Below are 13,625 nucleotides of genomic sequence, written 5' to 3' on the forward strand. Positions count from 1 at the left end.
TGTGTGTGTGCGTGTGTGTGTGCGTGTGTGTGTGCGTGTGTGTGTGTGTGTGTGTGTGTGTGTGTGTGTGTGTGTGTGTGTGTGTTTACTGATGTGGCTGACGCAGAGTCGATTATTTACCTGCTGCCATGATATAGACGGACTGTTGATGGCGTCAAACAACAAACGGACATCAGACAAAATTACAATAATCAGTATTAATGGTTCATTGGATAATATAATGCTTTTAAAAAACCCTATACACACCAGTAAAACCTGAACAACACTTCAGAACTATCATCATGGTATCATTGCTATTTGATTGTGATTAAAAAACAAAGGCACATGATATTCTCGGAATCGTCCAATCGACTCTGCTTTTAGCGGAGATTTCTTATGAATATAGAAATGGTTTCGTAGCTATAAATGTTCATATTTACGTGCCCCTGAACACCACGATCTCATCATTTCATTTGTTTTTCTGTGAGTATATATTTTATGCCCGATGGAATCTGTATTGGTGGATAATCAAGTCTGGCGTTGACGTTTTCAAAGTTTGAGTAAAACACGGTACGTAATCAATGCATTTCGACCATCACTACACGACTAAAACATATCCATCGATTATATGACGTATTGATGAATGCAGGGTCATGACACGGAATCATTTGGTTTGTGCGTGGCCAGTCAGTCGGAAACGAGGGCAGTCGGGATTTTACAGGAGAAATGGCGACCTGTCCGAGGGACTTCTATATGGATGGAAAATCTGGAAAGTGTCAGTCTTGTGCTGAGCTGTGCCATCAAGCCGAAGTTAGGGGAACTGTCGAACTTTGCACCAACCTTTGTCCAGGTGCTGTCAATCCACTCATTAAATCCCCAAATAGAAATGTAACAAAATAACAAACATTCACTTTGTTTATATATATGATGTTTGCAGCTGGAAAGCATGAAACCTAAGCATAGCATGTACATACATGTATAGGTACTTAAGATATACAAACTCACCGTGTTCATGGAAGCGTCTTATAGGAGTTCTTATAGGAATCTCAAAAGTTGATAACCCTTATCATGGTCAATGTGAACCAAACAAATGATGCTATAAGCTTTCCTCTTGCTCTTCCTTTTCATAGTCGCTCTTATTAAGTAAATTAATTCCAAAGACATAATTTATTGTATTTGGTATGCAACATGTATGGAAATTGTTTCAGTAAAAGGCCATTGTAAATGCCACTTCCTGTGAAATATATGTTCATGGCAGTCTGTTTATGATAGTGTCTTCAGATAACTCTGTTCCGGAGGCTTACATTGACACGGCTACAACCACCAGTGCAACTGAGGCAGCAGTTATTGCACCGATCGATGGTGAGTGTTATAATGTGACAGAATATTTCTTCAGTACAGGGTTACTAATTCCAATGAGGAATCATCATGCTTTGAGTATATCTTCACTGATATACATGCATGTACATTCAACGAACCTTTTGAATCATTCTTTTTTGTCTCGCTGTTCTAGATGAGAACCTGATACCAGAGGGGGTGGTCATCACACTGGCAGTGGTCATCATCCTAGTGTCCCTGGCGGCCTTGGTCATCCTACTGTTCTGTGAAAGAATTGAAAAACACGCAAGCCATCGGAGAGGGCTGGATGAGGACGTGGAACCGTCGGTTACCCTGAATAGCGTCCCTGTGAATCTGCATTGAATTTCACAATATGTGCACAAGAAACCTCGAATCGGCTATTTTGGGCAGCATCTCATCAGCTGTTGCTTGATAAAGATAGCTGTAGGTGAATGAATATATCAATACTTGGTATTAGTTGAATGTTATTATGTTAGGGTTTTATTTCATCAATTTAATTGATCCTTGTCTATTCAGCAACTACAAAACCAAAGTTGGATCCATACGTATCCCTGAATTCTGTAGTATAGAATTGAATGGTGACTGTAGTCTACAAACCGATGTTAAATTTGATGGGAAGTGGTTTGTTATTGAACTATTATAAGTGTCATTTTGTACCAATAATGCCTTTGTAACCATTATGTGCTTTGCCATAATACATTATGAATTTAGTTTTTAGTTTGAAATAATTAGACAGTAAGGAATATACATAAGTGAGTGAATAAAAGTGCACGCCTGAACAAGTTTAAAATATATTTATTATGGACATAAACATTGAAACGGAAACAGCACAGATTTGAACATTTTTTTGTCACATGCACCAGCTAATTACATATTAAAACATTTCTCACATTATTAGGGAATCAAAGTTTCAAGGGAATACACATTTTCTAAGATGTGTTTAAGATTTTAGGAAACGTCGTAAATCCACGTATAATTAAGGCTAATGGAATGGAATTAAAATTAAAAAATGCATTCATTATATCGTACAGTTATTTGTTGATTTCATTCAACTATATATAGCTGCTTAAAATCGAAAAAGAATGGTTATTTTCTGTTCAATATGGCCAGTGTTGATAAACTCAGGAAGGCGTAATTGTTGTGTGAGTGTTTATCATTTTATATATATATATATATATATATATATATATATATATATATATATATATATGTGTGTGTGTGTGTGTGTGTGTGTGTGTGTGTGTATTTATATATATAAAACTTTTTATCACTTATACCTAAATTTATATATATATATATACATGTGTGTGTGTGTATAGATATATATATAAAACTTTGTATCACTTATACCTAAATATATATATATATATATATATATGTGTGTGTATATATATATATATATATATATATATATATATATATATATATATATATATATATATATATAAGTTTGTATCACTTATACCTAAACAAAGCGTGGAAAACACATACATATATATGTATGTGTGTTCCACGCTTTGTTTAGGTATAAGTGATACAAATTTATAGAGGCTCATTCATGCGTTGTGTCGGTTATACATAGGTACAGCTTATAAAAAATGCAATCATTTGTTAACTAAAGTCTTCATGACCTTATCTCAATTAAATCTCATCAATGACCGTTATTAAACTCGTTTATGCATTCATTTAATTTGGTAGTTTTTACCGCATTACACGTTCACCAGTTTGGACCTGAAAAAACGGGTCATCTAAAAAAGAGCAACATGGGAAAATCCATTGACGTCACGAAAGGTTTCGTGATTCACAGTCCATTGTTAACAGCAGTTTAAAACATGGCGTCTTGGGTGGATCGCTCCAGAATGTTCGTCCTCATTGCCAGACACAGGAAGCAGCCGGACACCCGTCTGAAACGGACCAGGAGTGAACGGACACTGGAAACACAGGGAGTTCCGAATATATCGTTTCAAAGTCATGTCCGAGTCAACCGAAACCATTGTTCAGAGGGTATCGGTTAGACTTGATATGAATTGTCTATTTCGAATCCTTGTGACGAGTGTGTTATTATATCAAGTCAGCGGTAGGCCCGTGTGTAAAGAAGGGATGTATTATGACAGCGTCACCAACAACTGCGATCCCTGTAGTGACATATGTGAATATTCTGAGGCACAAAAAACCACAGTGGAATGCAGAACAAAGTGTCCAGGTAAAGTCAATATTGTAATATATGCAATTCATCACATATTTCTGTAAAACAGGAAATGTGAAAAGAAATAAATATTTTCGTCCCTTTCGCTTCTATGTGTGCATCGACTGAAATATTTTCAAAATCCGGGTGTAGAATATAATTATCAATGCAAGCACAGCAATAAAAAGTGTAGGTTTCCGGCATCCAGATACCTTCAGCAACCTTCAAATTTCTTGGTAATTTCCAGATAATTTTTTCATGTGTTTCACACTTAAGTGAACAAAATGCACCCCCCCCCCCCCCCCCCCCCCCCCCCCCCCGGATGCCGGAAACCTACACTTTTTTTGCTGTGAAGACAATAACCAGCAAAGACTATCCGACCAAACAGACAGGAATATGTACAAGCTGGTATCCGGATATAAGCAGTTATTTCATTGCAATGTTAGATTTACATGTTAATGCACGAAAGTTACATGACACTTTGGGACGGGATTGGCCCAATATCAAAGCCAACCAAAATCAGTGGGTGATTACAAAACACCATGGTCTTATTGGTGCAATTTACATGTACCTTATTCATTTCAGTAACAGTGAAATAGTTTGTATATCGTCATATGCCAGAAACCATCCAAAAATATCGACCAATGTGATGCTATGTTAATAATATCAGCCAGTGAAAAAGCAAGATTGGGTGTAAATTTATTCTCTGCGAACATGTTTGTGTAAAGTGTTGATACAGATTTGTTTCGATTGGGAGAAGATCAAGATCATGGGTAGTTTTTATGCTACACCCTGTTGAAAATAAAAGTGTTTTGTATTTGAAATGCATTAATTACCATAATCATGCGATATCAAGAACTAAAGCGTCTTCATGAGTATACATCATAATGAGTGGATAGGACTATCTGTACTTAGATTGATACATAATGAATAAAAACGACAAAACCCTTTCTATATTCATAAGAAACTTCTGCCAAAAACATCAATACGAGTCCGACAATATCATGAGCATGTGTTTATGAATCACTATCAAAAAGTGATACCAGTTGCTCGCGAAAAGGTGAGCGTACACAAGGTATATACATGGTATTAATTTTTTTGTTATATGACTTCTTACGGCATCTCGTCTATAGGAACAGGTAAAAGACATTTCAAACCACGTTAGACATGTACTCTAACAATATATATATACATGTAGGATATTTACATTTCTTTCTCTTCTATAGGTTATGGTAGCAGAGGAAGCCGAGGTCTGCAAAGAGAAAGTATGTGTCCGCCTCAACAATATTATGATGAAAATGTAAACCGATGTGACTCCTGCGATTCTGTCTGTGTCAATGCAGAAGGAGAAGTCTGTCGACGTTTATGTCCGGGTAAGTATAATTTAAAACTTGAAGATATTCATTTGTTATCTGCTTTATATCCTGGAAAAGTGTGCAGATGTGTAAATTTATATATTTATTATAACACTGGGCCTTTGTTTCTTAATAATTATGCACAGGTATTGATGACGGATAATTCATTTACAAACTGAAACGTATGTGTTTATATAAATGATAAAGTATGCTTGTGTTGTTTTTTTAACAGAATGGCCTGGTATTACCCAAACAACAACATATGGTCAAGATGAATCCACCAAGATGAATCTCCATGCTTTATCACTGGCAAATGGTATTCTACCTTGTCGTGAAAAACGACTTAAATGTATATTCATAATATGCTGGATAGAAGAGCATATATGATTTGTCTATGTACTGGGTACAGAAGTACACCATAAATGTCAGAGACACATATGCCTGTCATCATTAACGCTTTAAGCAAAGACTCTGTGTCACAGATGTACATGTGTAATAGATGTAACTATTGTGAATAACAACAATACGTATATCAGTTGGAATAACGGTACCTGTTCCTGTGTTGCAGTGGTCGTCACCTACACGCCCGCACCTGTGATTGTACTGGCATGCATTGTAGTAGTAACTGCTGCAGCTGGCTTTTGTGTTTTGATAATTCATCTAACAAGGAGGAAGATGTGTTTCTGGCAGCCTCAGCAGGCTAAACCAGGTGGGGATGCACATCAATTTAATACACAGATTAACAACCTTGCACTATTACTGAACATTCATGAAATCAATGTACACTATGTAATTATTAATACACACTAATGCATCCGCAGGGAGGTGTAGTGTATATATCGCATGTCCAATCACCATACATTTAATAGTACAGGTCATAAAGCTTGTTAACCCTTAACTATATTGAATGTCAGACTAACCTCATCCAGTAAACAAGCAAAACAAGACACACGGAAACACATTACTTAGAATCAAACACTAACTGATACAATAGGCATTAAATTGATACTTAATCCTTTGTCTGCTCCTCAGATCATCTGACTGGCGAAGGGAACCCTCTCACCCAGCCCGAGGATGACCGTCATTGTGAAAACAACGCAACACAATGCCATGCTGCAGTTATTTCTCAACCAAGCAACGAAATGTAGAAATAGATTTAATAAATATATCATAACATATATCATATGCAATTTTTCTTCTCAAGCGCAATACACGCATACGACAATTAAATCATACTGCGAAAAATTAAGGTTAAGTAATTTTATTTTCAAATACAGAAACATAAATATGATTCTGTATAATATTTTAGCTTGAAAGTAGTTGTTAAGGAGATATTGAGTTACTTCCCTTATTAAGGTCACGTTGCCATGGCAGTGTGTCACATAGGGCGTGACTTATAATTTTAACCACTATTCTGGCTTTTGTGCATGGTGAAGTCTGATGATCGAGATTGGATGTTCTCTGGCGTTGACGCTTTATATTATCACAAATCGATGCATTTTTTTGTGAATATCTAAGGTAGCCTTGTTGAATAATAAAGCGAAACTACGGACCGGAAATTGTCTGCAATTTTCAAACCTGACAACAAACAACACATTTGACTTATTTCTACAATGTATCAACATTTTAAAAATAAGCATTGGTTATATTCATTTATGTGTTAAGGCAGCGGGGAACTTTATTTGAATTGCATTAATTTATGTCAAATTGAAAATCTCGTCATTATGTGACCATTACGTAGTGTGTGCAGAGTATGTTGACGGATTACATAGAGTCTGCACAGGTAGGCAGTATACATTTTTATTTGATCAAAATATTCGGAGGCTGTAATAGTTTTGCAGCAGATATCTGGACCGTATCAGGGTTAAAATGCATTTATCTCTCTCTATGCAAATAGTAATTGTTCATATTTTGAGGGTGTTGTTGTCTTGCCTTGACTGAGCTGAGTACACCTCACTGACCTTGACCCACATACGATATGCAACAATATGCTGCAAATCTGGCTCGCTCACATGTCCAATCGGTATTATCGTATACTGTTCAAGCGGTGTACAATGCAGTGTGAGAATGTGCGCCTTGTAACGCGTGTAGTCTATGAAGGCAGGTTAGAATTTCTTAGTATAATTCCGTTATATCGCAGCTATATATCGGCTTCTTTCAAAGTGTCGGACAAACTCTTCAAAGTTGGAATTTGAGCATCGATTCACATCGCCAGAGATTCACAATTAAAAAGGTCACACATGAGTGTTGGCCGTCACATATTCAGTTTCGGTGAAACCTCGTCATCTTGATATCAGACCATCGGCCCACTTACTTCAGCTTTAGGTTTCATGACGTTACATCGTCTTAAGCATATATCGTGATAAAAGTGTTCGATTTCAGGAGGTATCACCAGAGTGTCAATATTCTAGGGCGTTCAATACTTCGATACCTACGTCCAGAATCTTCATAATTATGCACAACATGATACTGAGTTCACATAAGGCGGGCCTACAATGGATCCTAAATGAATAAAAGTTGAATTAGGAATGCTTTAAAATACGAACGAAAACCTAATACGTAGAAAGCATAATAGAATAGTTTTAGGACACAGCGGCCTGCATGTAAGAATACTGTATTCATATTTTAGAATTAACACAATTATTTCTCGTATACCACAATACCACATTGGACGTACCTCCATTTATAGACTTTATGAAATTTATCGAATTTGGAAATGGTCTGTTTACTTGTTTTGCAATGATGCATTCGTCAGAGACTGCCAATACAATTGCATGTATCTCAAGCTTTATATTCTTAGAAAAAAAGACTTGTCTCAAATGTCCCGTATTCGAGGATGCTGTTACTTTTTAAAAAACGACTGACGTGTTAGAACACATGAGGATTAACTACAGTCTCCATATCTCGAAGGATTTACCGGATTTACTGTACATCTGTATTCTTTCCTGAATAGAAAGTCCATGACAAATAACACAACAAGGAGGGATCTGGTGGTCAAACTCGGTGATGTGGCTGAATGGCCCAGCGACATTTGATCCAGGCTCGATTATAAACAGGCCGTCATGATATAGCTTCAATATTGAATGTGTCGCAAAACAACACTAAATAATAATCACATGTGTGTATCCATGTGTGTGTGTGTGTGTGTGTGTACGTGTGCGTGTGCGTGTGCGTGTGCGTGTGCGTGTGTGTTTATATTGTGTTTGCAATAAGATTCATAAAACCTGTTTACTGTATTTTCCCCTTCACTTTATGCATAACTGATATCATTTTAAGTTAATTCCAAGTTAATTTTTATCGTTCGGGGAAGGGTGACGGATAGACAAATTACAGAAATGTATGCCCATGTATGTGTACAGAGCATCAACTCTCTTTTAACATTAGAATATGCGTATTAAATGATGTCATGAATTGTTCTTTTGGAACTGACGGTGTGTATCTCTCACATATGTCCAAGTAAAAATATCGAAAATATCCTATCAACGTTTTGATGACTAAGCTTTTCTTAAAAACCGCTTCAATCAACATCCCGTGTGTAGTGATAAACAAGGCATGCCCAGGAGAGGCAATATCATTCTTTACATACAGTAAACTACGGTTATAACGAACACGCTTATAACGAACTGACGGATATAACGAACTTATTTTTTAGTCCCGACCATTTGCTGTATACATGCTGTATATATATATATATATATATATATATATATATATATATATATATATATATATATATATATATACATGTATGCTTATAACGAACTACGGTTATAACGAACTAAAATTGGTGGTCCCTTTGAGTTCGTTATAACCTTAGTTTACTGTAAGTATGCTTTGAAAAAGAAATCGGAGGAAAACAACATGTTTACATTACTTGAGTTTAAGGATAAAACAAACAAAAAACATTGGACTGCAGCAAGGTGTGACGATTGTATTTTGACTGATATATATATATATATATATATATATATATATATATATATCGGCTTCAATCTAATTAATTTAATTTAATTAAGTATATATATATATATATATAGACTTAATTAAATTACGAACATGTAGACATTGTTAATATGAATTATGCTTTGTCACGGGGACATAAAATATATGTACTTTATAACCTATTGTGTCATGCTTCCTGGTCACCCTGACCTGAATTTGACTGTACTTTCAGTACCCTGACAACTAAAGAATGCCCTTCCTGTATGGGAGGGGCAACATTCTTGTATTTGTCGTCTTCCTGAAAAGTCAACTTCCTGAATTCGCAGCCCTTGAATTGAGTTCCAAAATGTACCATGACTATTTCCATAGAAGTAAAATTATTTATTTTGTTATACATAACAAGATTTATCATATAATGGGTAGGTTTCTCGGCAGGATAAAGCCAACGGATAAAAACGATATCCGTTGGGGTCTTATGCGGATAGAGATGCAAATATCAAGGGTCAAGTAGGGACTACTTTCACTGTTTATAAACAAACATGGCGTCGCCCTTGTCATTCGGCGATCGAGTCAGAATAACCATCGGGAATCTGGATAAACTACAGAGATAATTGCTATCATTATCAAAAGAACAGTCTAATATACTGAAAATCAGTGTCTAACTGTGACGTAGCGAAGGCATTTCATAAGTTTTTGCAACTTTGGAGAAACAATTTTGCGAGGACACGAGGCCTAGCCAAGCGGGATCAGTAGCCATATCTGTGCTTGTAGACCTCTGCGGCTTGAAACCTTCTCCACAAATTAAAATAGTTGGATTTGGCCGAAATATGTTTGAATTGTTACCTTGTTTCGTTTTGTCGCTGTGTGTACATCTGACTACACTGCTTAACGTTATGACAGGACAGACCGACTGTCAATAACGTCTGACTGTGGCCGTGACGTCTCGTAGACTAGGTTTGGAGTAGCTTCCCTTTGACAAAGGGCAGTTACTCTAGCGGACAGACCGATGGATTGCCGCGAAAGGCAATTAAAAACAATTGTTGTTTTGCGTATATGTTGCTTCGCCACTGTATAAGAAACAGATTTTAGTTGGAACCATATTGGCTTCTGTCACTGTCCGACTGACACATCACTTACCCTGTGACGTAATAAATCGCCAAGGCTCGCTAAATACAATGTTTATTCCTAATGCAGGATATTTACCATCCCCAAACACACTCGCGTGATAACCTCTATTAACCCATAATGGGCAAAAGTAATCATTTCTCAAAACATAAAATGTAAAACACTTTTGATTTATGATGTATCCAAGAATATTTCCAATGGCTGTTCTGAACAGATTTGCCAAGAGCTCTTCCATGTCATATTAATCAATAACCACTTCTTAGTTTCGGTATTACAAGTTAGGCAATGTTGTTAAAGATAAAATACTACTTAATGTTCATGGCAAAGGGCAGTTTTAAACATGAACAGCTCAAGTTCATGCATATATGTGTAAATGATTACATTTTTAATCAGCAATTCTACAGCTATAATTGTCGGTGTCGTTTGCAACTGGTCTTAACCGAAGGGTGATATTACGAGCTGAGCTGTACATGAACATATGCACGTCCGCATTAAACGCTCTGTCATGCCATGACTCATAAGGACAGTATTTGGTTGGAGTTGTGTTTGTCTCGTGGATACTCTCACAACATGCACGTAATTGAGATAATATTTACTGCGTAAGGATGTAAGGGACTTCCTGGTTCATACAGTCGGAAGTCCATACGGCTGTTTTCTGTTTTCAAAGTAGACGGGGTGGTATAAGTTGATACACAAGTTGTAGTATTTATATATCACGAGTTTATATTTGCAAAGGTAACTAATATCTTCTATATTTTAAGTCTTTCGATTTTAACAAGTGTTTTCTTAGTGATGAAATCTATACACACCGCATAGGGAATGCAAACTTTGATATGTCTGATGCATAGATTACAATAGGTAGTTGTTATACTAGTACCTTGTGATTTTCTGTTATTTATGTAATGGACTCCGTTCCAAATGTGACGCATCTATGACACAAATTATGTCCGATGCAATTCCCCATTGGGGCAGGATACGCTTACACCTTCACGAACACTTTGCTTCCTGTTTCTCCTGTCCCTTTTTCATTAAAGGGGTTATATTCTTACTTTGACAACTCTGTTATAGGTAGCATAATGTAACACATTATTATACGTATTATTTTATCCTACAAATAACTTTTATCTTTAAAATATACAAAATTTAATTTCACACAATTCTTTCATGTTCCGACGTGGCCGAGGTTGACTATCGTGCGACCTCAAATAAGACGATGCGTGTTTCGAGCCCAGCAGTCAACGACACATTTTGAAATGATTTACTTGATTGTCAAACCAAAATATAGTTCCGTCAAGTCGAAGTGTACATTAATACTAATATTGGCATGAATTGTTGACAACCAATAGTGGACCAACAAATATAATGGAAGTTTAGACAATATAGTGATGTCACAGCTGTGTTTTAAAGTTGATGGGGTGATAGTCGGCTGATGGAATGAATTAAGCCTGGCCTCTGTTGATGGTCGGCTTGAATCTTGCGATGTGGATGACTTTTGATAGTTTTCTGATCATGATAATATTGTTTTTGAGGTTGGTTTACTGGATCTGTTGGATTGAGTGTTGCTGAATGTGGTCTAAAATGGCCAACTTGTTTGTCGGTTGATATGTGGTGTTCTTCGTTGCGGATGAAGATGGGTCTGGATGTTTCTCCAAAGTTTCTTTACAGCAGCATTAGATCTTGTAGACAGTGTCTTTTGTGTGGGGTTAGGCTGTTGGTTGAACATAAAGGTTTTCCTGCGGGCTGGGTGGTCTTCTCAAGGTTCAAGGTGGCGTTGCTGGCGTTGCTGGCGTAATGTTGGACTCTTATCGCCAATAGATGTTCCTACAGTGCGGAGTTCAAGGTTCTGTTGACGAATGTAGCTGGGTTTCCATGATGGTATGTTGTGGATATATGTCTAAGGGTGTCCAAATCGTGTGGGAGAGATTCAGATATTCAGAAGATGTTATTTGCTCTTCTGGTGAGGGTGGTAATCGTGGCAATCTTTGTCCGAGGGAGTGCGTTGGTCTGCATGGGTCGATGCCCTTACTTTAAGATGTTTAACGACGATTCTTGGTATATTGGTATTGATAATTTAACCTTCATCAGTGTTGCCATCCTTATCATGTTCATACTAGAAGGCAACGCAAGCTAATAATACATCTATCACACTGGTATCTATAAAAAAAAGTATTACAAAACACTACAAAGTGAACTTGAGCTCTCATCATCGATATCACTCCCATCATTCAAGGCACATGTAAAGACCTACCTTTACAAGATGTACTTATTCAGTCTAAATTCAACACCCCCTGCCCCCAGCCACGACTTTTTATTTGCCGTAGCATAACCTGCTTCAACGTATGTAACGCCATGAACAGTAACTCGATGAATTGAATCTAGCGCATAATAAATGGACTTATTATCATGATTATTATGATTCACAATTGATCATCAACGTCTGACCTAATAATAATAGAAAATCGTCAAATTTAGTGCATAGTAATCACGATTACACATCTGCACAACCTAAGAAATAAACTATTTAGAAATTGATATCAATATCTGAATGACAATGAGACCTTTTCCATTTGAAGTCTTGCATATTTTGCACTTAAAACAACTCGTGTGTGGCAAGGCTTCAGAACTGTAAGAAAACTGCTTTGAGATATGTTCGTTTCTTTTAGTATATGAACATGAGCGATTGTAAATGAATCTTTGACGCATCTTATTTTCATAACGATAAAGAGTTACTCTTGTAGTTCGACATATCCGACTGTTTCGATTACTTTAGCCATACCTATGCATTTTTTACACCTGGCATGACTAACATCACAATTTCCTTTCATGGTGTTTTACCAAATCCGGACGTCATGATTTCAGGCAGTGCGTTGCCACGTGTAGTATATGTAAATTGTGTGGGCGTTACCTTATAAACGAAGTGTTAAAATATTCTAGGAACAGACATGTTACCATATTGAGTCATGCTCAATGTAAGTTTATAATAAGTTCTTAACGTGTATAGTACAGATGAAAGTGTATCAAACACGATGTTCGTCTTTTAACATATGCTTCATTTGCATGTTTTAGATGGCATGGTTAATAAGAGCATTTATTAGATAAATTAGAGACATACCACTCCAACAATTCCGTGCAGGCATGTTAAAGGTAAATCATCATCATGACACCATCTTCGCTACACACTGTTTCTGCCGTGGACATTGGCGTGGGCGAGTCATTCTTTGGGTGTGCCCAGGCAGGAGCGTTGGAAGGAAACGTGACTTCTCCTTAGCAACGCACATTATGCACCGAGCGGCATCTGTAATTGGTGTTTATAATACATTTCTTAGTTGCTTTTATAAAAAAATTGACTGGCCGATAGGTAAAGAGTACATATTAGCGCCAATTTAACAATGCTAAAATAATTGTAATTGAGTGAGTGAATATGTCTTTTACACGATCTTCAGCAATATACTAGATTCCCGTTCCACAAAACAACCTAAGCTATGGTTAACCTTAGAGTGAAGTTACGCCCGTTTCGCTCTGTAACCTTATCTCCATCCTAATTTCGACTTGCCAACCTTAGTTAGGCTATATGACATCGTCCGCTGAAATCATTACTCGACATATTATCAAATACACGACAGTTTAGGATGCCCATTTCTCGTATAATTTGTGTGTGCCAATGTTTCAAAATCGTCAAA

The 13,625-nt window shown here is 36.7% G+C and overlaps 2 protein-coding genes across 2 annotated transcripts; both read left to right on the forward strand.

Moving 5' to 3' along the window:
* Positions 1-573: 573 nt before the first annotated feature.
* Positions 574-1,680, forward strand: LOC124151989. Its single transcript, XM_046524699.2, has 3 exons — positions 574-829; positions 1,252-1,341; positions 1,493-1,680. Exons 1-3 carry the CDS (start codon positions 706-708, stop codon positions 1,678-1,680), a joined length of 402 nt encoding a protein of 133 aa, XP_046380655.2. The 5' UTR covers positions 574-705.
* Positions 1,681-3,085: 1,405 nt separating this feature from the next.
* On the forward strand, positions 3,086-6,056 carry LOC124152019. The gene is made up of 5 exons (XM_046524734.2): positions 3,086-3,541; positions 4,750-4,896; positions 5,111-5,194; positions 5,447-5,587; positions 5,911-6,056. The coding sequence occupies exons 1-5, from the start codon at positions 3,310-3,312 to the stop codon at positions 6,024-6,026; spliced, it is 720 nt and encodes a 239-aa protein (XP_046380690.2). The 5' UTR covers positions 3,086-3,309; the 3' UTR covers positions 6,027-6,056.
* The last annotated feature ends 7,569 nt before the right edge of the window (positions 6,057-13,625 follow it).

This window comes from Haliotis rufescens, unplaced genomic scaffold (genome assembly GCF_023055435.1).
Source record: "Haliotis rufescens isolate VD_foot unplaced genomic scaffold, xgHalRufe1.0.p SCAF_11, whole genome shotgun sequence".
Lineage (NCBI taxonomy): Eukaryota > Metazoa > Mollusca > Gastropoda > Lepetellida > Haliotidae > Haliotis > Haliotis rufescens.

Excerpts from the sequence above, each read along its gene's own strand:
- LOC124151989 (XM_046524699.2), top strand. The coding sequence starts at position 706 with ATGGCGACCTGTCCGAGGGACTTCTATATGGATGGAAAATCTGGAAAG. Across the intron at positions 830-1,251 it reads TTGCACCAACCTTTGTCCAG|TGTCTTCAGATAACTCTGTT; the intron begins GTGCTGTCAATC and ends TGTTTATGATAG. Across the intron at positions 1,342-1,492 it reads AGTTATTGCACCGATCGATG|ATGAGAACCTGATACCAGAG; the intron begins GTGAGTGTTATA and ends TCGCTGTTCTAG.
- LOC124152019 (XM_046524734.2), top strand. The coding sequence starts at position 3,310 with ATGTCCGAGTCAACCGAAACCATTGTTCAGAGGGTATCGGTTAGACTT. Across the intron at positions 4,897-5,110 it reads CTGTCGACGTTTATGTCCGG|AATGGCCTGGTATTACCCAA; the intron begins GTAAGTATAATT and ends TTTTTTTAACAG. Across the intron at positions 5,588-5,910 it reads GCCTCAGCAGGCTAAACCAG|ATCATCTGACTGGCGAAGGG; the intron begins GTGGGGATGCAC and ends TCTGCTCCTCAG.